The 13064-nt window shown below is 40.1% G+C and overlaps 1 protein-coding gene across 1 annotated transcript in view; it reads right to left on the minus strand.

Annotated features, from left to right (window-relative positions):
- FLT4 (fms related receptor tyrosine kinase 4) overlaps positions 1 to 13064 on the minus strand; it is a 336901-nt gene that overhangs the window by 9130 nt on the left and 314707 nt on the right. Inside the window, exons 27-28 of the mRNA XM_089670245.1 lie at positions 10160 to 10299; positions 1564 to 1684 (exon numbers count right to left, since the gene is read on the minus strand). Of these exons, the coding sequence (XP_089526371.1) occupies positions 1564 to 1684; positions 10160 to 10299 (261 nt within the window). The remainder of the gene's footprint in view (positions 1 to 1563; positions 1685 to 10159; positions 10300 to 13064) is intronic.

The raw sequence follows: 13064 nt of genomic DNA on the forward strand, positions 1-13064 counted from the left end.
GGAAAAAAAACTCTCTAGCCATACACACTAAACTGAACATGTGCAGAATGACTCCTAGAGCTCTGTACTATCAGCAGATGGATTGGGGACAGTAGAAGAAGGGGAAGGATCAGAGAAGACAGGATCAAACAGCCACAAAATGGAGGATTAACCCCTTAGGTTCCACAGTGAGTATACCAAGCATGCTTTACTGCATATACAGACTGATTTTACTATTATGGGTTTAGTAACACTTTAACAATAGAAAAAAAAAAAGAAAAACATAATCAATAAGTAACTATCTACTGTTCTGTGCAAAGTTTGTTTCCAAAATTATTATATAATAAAGACTGCATTGCAAAGGCACAGTATTGTGGCAGTTGTTAGCATATTCCACCCATTTACCCATATTCCACCCATTCACCCCATGTTCTAGTGAATTTATTAGGACATCCACAGTGATCTGGTAGAGTGATCCGGTAAAGTAGAAGCACCTTATAGAAAGATTGCACTTCACTGCTCCTCTGATTTCTGTGCAGGTCTAGGAGAATCCATAAACCAGTAATGAATAATTAGCACAATAATGCCCTAACATGGTTTATCCTGATACTGGCTTATGCCGGCCATACATGGGTCGAAATTCGACCGATTTTGCGCCTGAAAATCTTACCTAAGAATAATCGGCCAATTATTAGTGGGTCAATGTCACCGCCCAATTTTCGTGATTCCTCCGCTTTACGCTGATCGTGCATGTTGGAAAATTCGTGAAAAACTACCGATATTTGACTCAATGATGGTGAAATTGTACAATCGTTTTTCCGAAAAGAATATGCGCATGAGCCATGACTTGGAAGGAATAGAAGTTTCGCCTGTTATATGGGGTGAATTTTTTGACTTGGTCGACCAACTTTCGAAATCATTGATGGCACCATCGGATTACCAAGCAAACAACGTTTTTGATTTTTGAACAAAAAATCGTTTGGAATTCGACCCATGTATGGCCTGCATTAATCTCAGTAATCCTTCAGAAATAGTACCAAATGTAACCACACTTTTTGACCTACAGATAACCACTACAGGGAGCACCAACAAATCTGCATATAAGACATTCATTAAAATATGATACACATTTCTAGTACAAACTTTGCAAAAGTTACTTTCAATTCAATAAACAAAACATCCTATTAAAGACCATTTCTAAAATCCCATATCAAGCACTTATGGATTTGGCTGTTAATGTGTACAGCTCTCCTCTGCAGAAATAATGTGCTGATCGGTATTACATGAACCCCTTAGATGTACAGAAATGGAGTCCACAAAAGAGACAGAGCATCTGAAGGCTTTATTCCGAACGGCACATGCAGCAGAAACCAATTACCTTGACATGATTTAGGCTGTTGCACTTAGTCACAAAGCAATTAGCCTTATGATGAAGCACAAAATACATCAAGGAATTTAGTTCCTACTGTATGTGCTTTTGGAATAAACTCTCCCGTTAGCTGAAAGAGATCCAGGTTGTGTGCCAGTGTAGCAGTATTTGTCTACGTCTGTGGTTTGGACTACATGAACCCAGACTAAACTTACCGGGTGCCCTTTGTGTGCCAAGTGTGTCATTGGAAATTCTTCAAAGGTTTTCAGTCTTGCCGGGCAACGGATTTGATTACCACCAGTGAAGCAGCCAGGAAAGGAAACACAGTTGTAATATCTAGATAGATAAAGTACAAATAAAGCAATGTTGTGTCAGAAGTCGAACATTACAGTATAATAAGATGCAACAACACAGTGACACAATTTCAAAGTAATTTGCATCATAGACAAACTCCACAGTCTACCCTGTAGTCATAATTAACATAAAGGGGTAGACTGAGCTAAGAAGACATATTAGGAATGAAGTATTAAAATATCAGTAAATAATTGCGAGCACACTTAAAAGCTGCTACGCACTAAAGGTAACCAATAAACCTCCATTTTAATGTAATTTTACCTGTAATTTTACCTGGATACCTGCTGTTATTATCTGGATGTCTTTTCGCTTAATAAACTAGTCATACTACACTATGGAGATCTCTCTGCTTTAACTCCCCTGGGGAGGATTAATTCACAGATACCCAGTATCCAGAGAGGGAGCCCCTGTACACCTTGTGAGCTGATCCCTCCATCCCTTAAAGGGATCTCTGGCATCCTCCCAGTATATACCAGATGCTTCAGGATCCAGACTTATCCAGTGAGGGATCCCACTTCATTCCTGCCCAGACTTGGATGACATCAGGATATTTATGCATTAATGCGCATTTTATTATGCGCTCTGGTGAGTGCGCATTCTCCTCATTTTGACTGCACAAGCACCGAGTTCTAAATGAACACAGGATTCCCGCTCACATTAATAGTCACTCTATGAACTATTTTTAATATAGTGATTTTATTATTATTATAGGAATGAAGTAATGCCCACTTTAGGACTAGCAATTTTGTCTTCCTTTTAAGGATAGGCATATTTTTATTATCATTCTATAAACATGTTATATATGAAAGAAATGAATCGAAGCTGGCCATACATTCCCCCATCCACACATTGTGGGAATCCTCCCTGCTGTGTTACTGTATTCTGACAGCAGAAGAGTCAGCTAGGCTTCTCCGTTGTCAGAATACACTGATCAGCGCTGCAGCCTATTTGCTGCAGAGCTGATCGAACTAATGTTTTCCAGCAAGCCTGTTCATGAGTAGTCGATCAGTATATTGACTGCTCTCAAACAAGACTAGCCACAGATGGATTGAAATTCGGCTGGTCCCCAATGAACCAGCCAAATTTTGATCTATCTTTGGCCAGCTTAAAGTGGTAGTAAATCTGTTTTAAATATGGAAAGATCCTCCTGCGCTTAATGGAGCGCCTATCGTTATAAGCAGCTAGCACTCAAACTGATACCATACAGTAAAAAGACAGAACATAAACCAAGTAGTGCAGCGCTCAATTCCAGACCAATGTCACATATAAACAAATGAAAAATGTTTACAAATCAAAAACAAAACACACAATAATACCAACTGTTGCCAGAGCACTATTAATAAATATATATAAATATATAGATGACTATTAGCAGTAGATATGTCAACCTCACTCCCATTCAATATTGTGATCAGTGAATAAAATCAATCAGGCGGGTAAAAAAAGTTCGTAAATAAGTGATGGTGTTCAATATAGAAAAAATTTGTGCATCGTGCGTGATCACACAAAACTTCCAGTATCAGTGAGTGACTCTCCTTCTATAGCTGAATTGCCTCCTCACCTCCACTCTGCAGCCCACTGGGCCAACATGCCTTCAAGATCACTCAGAATCTTACTCCAATACTGTCAGATAAGCTCCTTCAGATCTTCCATCATATGGGGATGATACACCAGATGTCCTAGTTCCTGATCTCCGCTAAATGTACCACTCATCCAGATAGAGTAAATATAAAAAGATACTCTGATAGTGTAGTATGCCGAAGTAAAAGTGCTTTTATTTATTTAAAACAGAGAAAAATGGCAATTACATGGCATTCCTCGGTTCTCTCCAAAAGCATGGGTGTACTGCATGGGTGAAAGTGTCTATTTCCTGGGTGGACCAAGATGGCGGATGAACTGGAAGTACGTCACCGCTGTTTGGATACTGCGTCCTTGTGTATCTATGCGTTACATCACCGTTCGCGTGACTTCATCAGGAAATAGGCACTTTCACCCATGCAGTACACCCATGCTGGTGGGGAGAACAGAGGAATGCCATGTAAGTGCCACCTATATATTTATATATATTTATAATAGCAAATCTATTTTTTTTTTTCTAATCTTACCTACAGGTAAGCGTAAAATAAAGTTTACCTGTGGGTAAAATTAATATCTCCTAAACGTGCACCGTTTAGGATAGTCTCTCTTTTCTAAAGCTGGCACATGCAGTCTGAAGGAACGGCATACCTGTACCGTTCCTTCAGAGCTGTATGACGTGACGTCATTGCAGCCTAGCCTGTCAGACGGCCGGAGCTCGTGAACCCGAAAGGAAGACTGATGAAGATGGACGCCTCTGCAGCGGTGACAACACGCCGCTGGAGTGCTTTGTTTTAAGGTAAGTGTTTTACATAATGTGCTAGTATGCAATGCGTGATTTAGTAATTCTGGGTATAGGGCGCGCCACCATTCACGGCTTTGGCTGTCAATCGCTGGGTTCCAGTTGGTGAATACTCGACAGCACCCGGAGATCGCCAATACCAAAGGGGGAAGAGAACTGTATGCAAACAATACAGTTCTCTCCCCTGTCAGCTCCTGCACAATGCTTTGTATGGCTCTGCATAGCACAGCCATACAAAGCAGTGTGCTTACAGGGAAACACACACACAGCCCCCATAGTGAAACAGCACACAGTTAACCCTTTGATCACCCCAGATGTTAACCCCTTCTTGCCCAGTGCCATTAGTACAGTGTCGGTGCTTTTTATTAGCACTGATCACTGTATTGGTGTCACTGGGGATGTCAGTGACACCAAGTCAGTTCCCCCCAGTGTCAGAATGCCTGACGCAGTCCTGCTATAAGTTGCTGATTACTAGTAAAAAAAAAAATTCCAGTATATATACCGCCATTTCTACACGCTATAACTTTTACAGAAACCAATAATTTACACGTATTTGGATTTTTTTTTTAGCAAAGACATGTAGCAGAATACATTTTGACCTAAATTTATGACGAAATTTGATTACTGGACATGTTTAATAGCAAAACGTCAGAAATATAGTTTTTTTTTTCAAACTTGTTGGTCTTTTTTTGTTTATAGTGCAAAAAATAAAAAAAACACACAGGCAATCAAATACCACTGAAAGAAAGCTCTATTTGTGGGGAAAAAAGGACATAAATTTCATTTGGGTGCAGCGTGCATGACCGCGCAATTGTCAGTTAAGGCAACGCAGCACCGTATTGCAAAAAATGGCCTGGTTAGGAAGGGGGTAAATCCTCTGGAGGGCAAGTGGTTAACTTCAAAAGGTTTAATTTGAGCAACAATTACACATAGCAGGATGTTCAATAACATTGTAATATTATGAATCATAAAATCCAGTATTATCAATGCTCAACCCAAAACATCACTGCTCTAGAGGAGATCTGCATGGAGGAATGGGCCAACATACCAGCAACAGTGTGTGCCAACCTTGTGAAGACTTACAGGAAACGTTTGACCTCTGTCATTGCCAACAAAGGATATATAACAAAGTATTGAGATGAACTTTTGATATTGACCAAATACTTATTTTCCACCATAATTTGCAAATAAATTCTTTCCAAATCAGCCAATGTGATTGTCTGGATTATTTTTCTCATTTTGTCTCTCATAGTTGAGGTCTACCTATGATGCCAATTACAGGCCTCTCTCATCTTTTTAAGTGGGAGAACTTGCACAATTGGTGGCTGACTAAATACTTTTTTGCCCCACTGTACTATGCATTTGATAGGTAGTAGTTGTCAGTGTGGCTGTGATTGTTTGTTAGGTAAAAGCATAGTTTGCTCACCGTTTTCAGTAAAGCTGCATTCTGCGGGTCAGGTCTGCTCAGTGTATTCAGCTGCTGCCAGTCTGATAGATCCCTCTCCATCCTGAGAGTTTGAAAATTTCTGGCTGATAGGTGTGGAGCTATGCATACGGCAACATGAACATTGATACAGCCCTGGCCTATCCCAGAGAGGCAGGCTCTGATGGCATGCTGGGAGACTGTATATATTCTGCGAGCACACTGAGCTCGGGGTCTTTTCCTTAAGAGTATTAGCCCAGCCTGGAGGGTGCATGCTGCCCTTCCAGGCAATGCTGTTATGTCTGTTGTCATGAGGTCTCAGGTGGGCGACCTGAGGGCCTGGATGCTGAGACCCTAGAATTAAAGACCCTGACTGAGGGGGGCTGTCTGCTGAAGATCTGGTCTAGTATCATTGGAGTAAGGAGTCGCTTGGAAGTTGGGAGGAGGCAACCAGTTGTCTTTGGGTCTTGTGTGAGTACAGACACTTCTAAGAGATCTTAGCGACCCTTCTGCTTTTGCCACCCCTTTAGTGCTAGAGATACAGCTGTGGGTCTAGTTAAAGGGGACATCGGCTTGTGTCTTGAAGAGCTTTGTCCATCTAATCCTCTACTTAAAGGGACTCTGCTGTTGTGGCTCTAAGAAAGAGATGTACAGTTAACTGCTACCACCACTACTACTACTAACTTAAAGCTAAAGTCTACTGTTTGTTATAAACAAGACTTTAATATAGCTTGTTCTGAGGAATACCTAAGTCCTTAAGTTGTACATAGTTCTTGTTTTTGGAGTATCTGACTCAATTCCTTCAACCCTATCTAAGTTCTCCAAAAATAAAGACAGCAAAAACAACACCTCTAGACTGCTCATTGAAGAACCATGTTAATGAACTTGTGTGGCTGGTTGCGGGACAAAGCTTGTGGGGAAGACCTGCACAGTATCCCTGTGGCTCCTATGGAAAACATACATACATAAAACATACATTGCTAAAATGTACATTTCTCCTATAAGTCAAAAACTAGTACTGGAAAGAATTAACACCTTTACATTATTCTAACTTAACATTTTGTGTTTTCCCAATCAAAGATATTTAGTTAGGAGAACCTAAATTAAGTGAGTCATGCAAATTTAGAATGTTATGTTGTGTTAGCAAAACATTGCCTTATTTATTGCAGACATTTATATAGCGCTATGAATTTTATGCAGTGCCTTACATTCTAGTCTCTGCCCTCAAGGAGCTTACAATCTAAGGTTCCTAGCTTGCATACATATACCAATTAACCTACCAGCAAGGTCTTTTGAGTGTAGAAGGAAACCCACACAAGCACAGAGAGAACCTGCAAACTCTTTGCAGATAGCAACCTAGCCGGTACTTTCCCACTGCTGCAAGGCCGCAATGATATCCACTAAGCCACTTAGCCTTCGCTTTAATTATAGTACTTCTAGTGTGTATTTTGTATAAAGTGAATTCATAAATAAGGTGTTTTTGACAGAAATGCATTGCTACACTAAAAAAATATATAAATATATAAAAAAAGTTATTACTATATAAAAGGTATTAATGTAGTATTATTACCATATATAAGCAATTTTACCTTAACAATAAAAATGCTGAATAAACAGACTAAAGTCTCATTCCATATAAAAAAAAAAAATTAAACAAAGAGAAAAAAATAAGGTAGCCTAAACTGTGCTTATTTATATATTTTGCTGTAAATATATTCACAATATTGATGCATTTTTATTGTTAATGAGAATTGGTTGTATATGGTAATAAAGACATACTGCTTTTTAGTGTAGCAATATAGTCCTGCTAAAAACATTTTCTTGCATCCGCATTACATCACATGGTAGAAGTGATTTTCATTTACAGTGCCTTGTAAAAGTATTCATACCCCTTGAAATTTTCCACATTTTGTCATGTTACAACTAAAAATGTAAATGTATTTTATTGGGATTTTATGTGATAGACCAACACAAAGTGGCACATAGTTGTGAAGTGGAAGGAAAATGATAAATGGTTCTCACCCAGGGGTCGACTGACCATTCGAGCACTCGGGCACCGCCCGAGGGCCCGGGGTCAGTAGGGGGCCCCATGAAATGCCCCTGGTACCTTTTTTATATAGGCTTTTTTGGTGTACTCTGAGTGTGGGCAAGGACACAGGAGCCCCATGATCCCCTATTGCCCGGGGGCCCCATGAGTTATCAGTCCGCCCCTGTTCTCAGCCTGTCTTGCTTGAGGGCAGGGACTAATGTGAATGTATGTAAGGCACTGCGTAAAATTTTCAGAGTTATATAAATGCCTGAAATGCAGGGGGCGGACAGCTGAAGTTGCATCAGTGAAGAGAGCTCTGAGAGCTGATTGGAGGGAAGGGACACACCACCCTTCACACAGCACACAGAAACAGAGATGAGGCTGTCAATCTCTTGGTGTCAGGAAAACTTGTCAGAAATTATTCATACTGATAACAGAGGAATGAGGCAGCGAACAGAAATGACAATTAGTGCTCTGGATTGAGACAAGTGCACATTATAGAGGGATATGCTTTGTTCATATTTCATGTTTGAGGTTTACAACCATTCTATGTTTCCCTAGCTACATATTTTTAATTGAGAAAACACAGAATGTTAGGTTAGAATAGCTTACAGTATATTGTTGGTATTAATGAATTTTCTCAAGTACTAGCTTTTGATGTAAACCAACAAACCATATATATAGATCTACAGTAAATCAGAGAAATGTCATCTGCTGCTGGAATCTTGGTGTTGCTCAATTTTAGTATGGGACCTGTATATTCCCAGAGAAAGGTTTTCCGGGTGCAGCACAAAGTGGTTATGTAGTAGAAAAAGGATTAAGTATTTATTGATAATTTTCAGTTGTGGGGTGTGGTAGGTTTTTGCCCCTAAGGGGAGCCTTTCATGTAGCTCTTTCTTTAGGCACACCATTGCCCTATAATATCTGTGTTCAGGTGTATTCTGCACCTCAGTGTAATGACCATTGTGCCACATTTCTCTCCCCCCGACCCATTTGCTATTGCCTTATCCTGTTCAATTCTGTTCTGTAAAACTTGAATAAAAAGATATTTGACAGAAACCTGAGCTGTTGTCTTGACAGAAGCAGTGTAGCTATGTTATACAAAGCCTGAAGTGTTTATCTTACCTGGGTTTTCCTAGCTGCTTACAAAGGATACACCATCAACATCCCCTGCTGATAGTTCATGCAGGGCTGCCACTGTCTGTAGCCACTGTCTGTAGCCACTGTCTGTAGCCACTGTCTGTAGCCACTGCTGAAGTGCTTCTGAATAAGAGCAACCCAGCCAAGGACATGCCTGCAGCTATAATCAGTACAAGTAGAAGCATTTTGTGGAGAGGATCAGGGGCAGACTGACCATTTGGAAACTCGGGCAGGGTCAGTAGGGGGCCCCATGAGATGCCCCTGGTACCTTTTTCATAGTTTTTTTTGAGTTTGGGCAAGGACACAGGGGCCCCATGATCCCCTATTGCCCGGGGGCCCCAGGAGCTGTCAGTCCGCCCCTGGAGAGGATCCATTCATGACACCACCAGACTAGCTCCGCTCCATTGCCAATGTAAAGGTGACAGAATGCAAGGTGGCAATGATTGTCAAAGAATTTCAACCATTTAGAGGCTACTTATTTAAAAAGGGATCACATTTTTATATACACTGTGGCTCCAGCTAGTCTGTCCCTTATACTGCATGTATTTTTCTTGATAGCTACAGTTCATCTTTAAGCCCTATATACATGGGGCATCTAGCTGCTGTGCATGCAATCCTGACATTTTAATGCACCCACAAGGCACATCCAGCCCTTTACCTTCAGCTTGTCAAAGTCTAGGGCAGGGTGAAATATGCAACGGCTGGACAGGGCTGACCATGGTACTGAGTAAAACACGTGTTTAGGGCACTATGCATTTAGGGACAAATGGGCAGAATGTAGAATACCTCATTTGGCTCCAAATGCATAGGGCCTAAATGCCAGTATCACTCGGTGTTCAGCCGCAAAATTCTGCAGCATATTTCAGCTTGTCATAGACTTTGACATTTTACAGCATGCGGGACTGTGCGCTGAACCTGTGCATCCTAGGCAAAATAAAATGCCAGTTTTAGACACACAGGGGCTAGACATCCCATGTGCAATCCACCCCTGTGTCTTAAAGAGACTGAGAAAACAGTTTCAGATGTTCTGGTTACCCCGCATCTATCAACTGGCCTCTGTCTTTACATTATTGCAGAATTTAAATATAGGATTTCACCGGATACTATAGATGGAAACATTTCTTCAAAACACATTGTTAATGAAGGAACATTTTTTAAATTATTACAGGTATTTACAGTATATACCGCCAACAATTTACACAGCACTTTACATATATATAGTACATTCACATCAGTCCCTAACCCTCAAGGGGCGTACAATCTAAGGTCCCTAACTCACATTCATACATACACATACTAGGGCCAATTTAGACAGGATCCAATTAACCTACCAGAATGTCTTTGGAGTGTGGGAGGAAACCGGAGTACCCAGAGGAAACCCACACAGGCACAGGGAGAACATGCAAACTCCAGGCAGGTTGCGCCATGGTTGGAAATCTAACCAATGACCTTTGTGTTGCCAGGTGGTTTTTGCTGTAACATTCTCACCTTACAGCCAGGTTATGGCAGTGCAGTCGCATGTCACACTCTTCCTCATCTGAATTGTGTTGTGGGCAGATAGGAGCTTGTGATGAGTCCATCTCTTCTGAGCTCTGTGAGTCATTGAGAGGGATGTAGTCCTTTCCTTCCTGTGGGAGGCAGTTAGGAACCATTAGTATACCTTCTACCCAGTACTTACTTTTTCTTTTTGACTGTAAATGTGTTGGTTTGCAAACATGGTTAAAGCTGAACTCCAAGCAAATCGCAAAGTGCACAGCTGAAAAACATAAACTAGCTTAAAGAAACTGATTTGTGGTTCTGTCCAGCCATTCCTGAGATTTACACTGTCAAACTACTGAGTTGACTTTTTTCTGCTGCAGTAAAGCTGAACTAAACTGTATCCGAGCACCATAAAATGAAAAAGCTATTTCATTCATTTTTAATATTCAAAGCAATCTTATCTATCCATGACTCCATTCTTTATTTTGTCGAGAAATCTCTTTGAAAAACACCCGTCTAGCATTTCTAGCTGTGTCTATCTTGAGTAAGGGCAGATGATTCATGTAGCATTTACTTCCTGGAATTAATCTGTCCTTAGCTTAGGCATGCAGGCAGCGCACATGGGTGTGCTTAGCTGAGAAAACCAATACTCACCTCAACCAGATGAAAAAATGCCCATGAGGACTCCTGCAATGTACAGTATGACATCATTTTGGCCTAGGCCAGAAACCAGGAAGTAGTTCTGCTTTAGGCAAAACAGTTAGGTCCACACCTTCCTGCCTCCAGCCTGTGACTGGACAGTGACAGTGCAGCAGCAGGCAGATGAGCTAATCCCTCTGCTCACTCTCCTCTCTTTAACTGTCAGCATGTTCCTTGTCAGTACCTATGAATGTATCACACCTGATTGGCCCCACGTTCTCCTCTTCCTCTTAGAGGAGGTACTTATACTAGTTGTATTTAAAAAGCATTTCATTAAATGATTATTTTGTTACTGCAAAGCTGAATTCATTAGTTTTATTGTTTAATATCTACCTATAGTTCAGCTTTATGCTTAAAGTATCATTAAAGCGACCAAGAGCACTATGTATGGGTCACCAGCAAATTCAACAATAAAAACAATGTACTATAGCAAAGTGCAGTATAATGCTTCCAAATAAATTTTTTTCTGCCACATATACTGCAGTCACATGACATTAGGAATTTGCTCCCCACTGTACTGAGAGATGGCGAGGGGGGGGCAGAGCAAGCAGAAAATATCTTAAGAAGCTGCAGATGTAATTGCTTAGGTTACTCCAGAATGTTTGTATTGTGATATGATAGCATTTCCACAGCCAAAAGGGAAGCTCACTGAAATGGCAGAAACAGTCAGATTATTATTATTTCTATTATTATTATAATACAGGATTTATATATCACCAACAGTTTGCGCAGTGCTTTACAATATTTACTACCTATGCCTAAGTAAAAGATGAAAAACGTCTGTTACATGGTACAGAGAACATGTTTAAAAACATAGACACTTGAAACATTTTTGGGTTTAATGACACTTTAAAGTAAAATAATGGCATAACGTTTATAGTTTTGGATGGAGTGGTGAGGGATTAGAACAACTGTCAGGTATTTATTGCTGTCTGTGTCCCTATTGGTCCTGTTTAACACTGAGAGTGAAAGTGAAAGAAAATGCAAACTTTTAAGTTGTCAGCAGAACAGGAACAGATGGGAAATCTTCCAGTGGAGACACTAGTTCTTTTAATCTTGGTGACAACCAGAGATTCCCTCACTTTGGAAGGATTTCCACTTATTTTCTGTTTTGGCTATGGGACTTGAAGTGAATTAAGTGAAGGGAGATATCCCCAATGGGACACAGATGGCAAATAAAAACAGATAGGGGGCTTAACCCTCCCTTACTCTATCCTTTAGTTCTGCTTTACGTATTGTACAGTAAAAGCATATTCGGATAATAAAGATATATAAATGCAACTCTGCCACAAAAATATCTTGATTAGTTTTATACCAAAGTTGGAAGACTTCCCCTCATATCCTATTCTGGTGACAACTCTAAAATTTAGATTTACCATCTCATTTTATACTTATGACAACAGTCACCAGGACAGGTGGATAGGCTACATTCCCAAGGGGATCACAGTCAAAAATACAAACCTAACAGAGGTTATAAGCCTTCCCTATTCAGTCCAAATATGGAAAAGGGTGCTATATTTGCAATATGCTATGCTGCCAACAGTAACAAGGGTTACTATTAAAGGGTGTGCCAAAAAGGCCACCAATGCGACATGATGAATACCAAAGGAAAAAAATGTTGAATCGGCAAACATGTTGGTGGCTCCACCAACATTTTGCTATGAGGTCCCGTGATTTGTAGTTATGCCCTTAAATTTAACCTTAACCACTTCCCGTCCGGCCCATGTATATAAATGGCCAGACGGGAGCAGTGCAGGGGCGGGTGGCAGTTTATAAACGTCCTCCCCACTTCCCTGCTTGTGTGCACTCCCTGGGAGCGTGCAGCACTGTGATCAGTACACCGATCGTTGTATGGGACCTCTGTGTGAGGTCCCGATCATGTGATCACTGATTGGCCAAAAAAAGAAATTATTGTTTTATACTGTACTACTAGGGGGACAGTATGTTAAAAAAACATAAATAATATAAAAAAAAAAATAAAAATGTAACAAAACATTTTGAAAAATTATAGTTTTTGGTTATAAACTAATTTGGGTTTTTTTTCTACTAAAAAGATAACTGAATAACTTTTGGCTAAGATTTATGAAGAAAGACTAATTTGCAAAATTTTGCAAAATTTTTGGACTTTTATTTATATAGCAAAAAATAAATATAAAACAAAAATCCCAGTGGTGAATATATACCATCAAAATAAAGTTTTATCTATATCAAAAAA

This window comes from Staurois parvus, unplaced genomic scaffold (genome assembly GCF_062004578.1).
Source record: "Staurois parvus isolate SC_StPar_1 unplaced genomic scaffold, SC_StPar_1.0 ptg000088l, whole genome shotgun sequence".
In the NCBI taxonomy this organism is placed as follows: Eukaryota; Metazoa; Chordata; class Amphibia; order Anura; family Ranidae; genus Staurois; species Staurois parvus.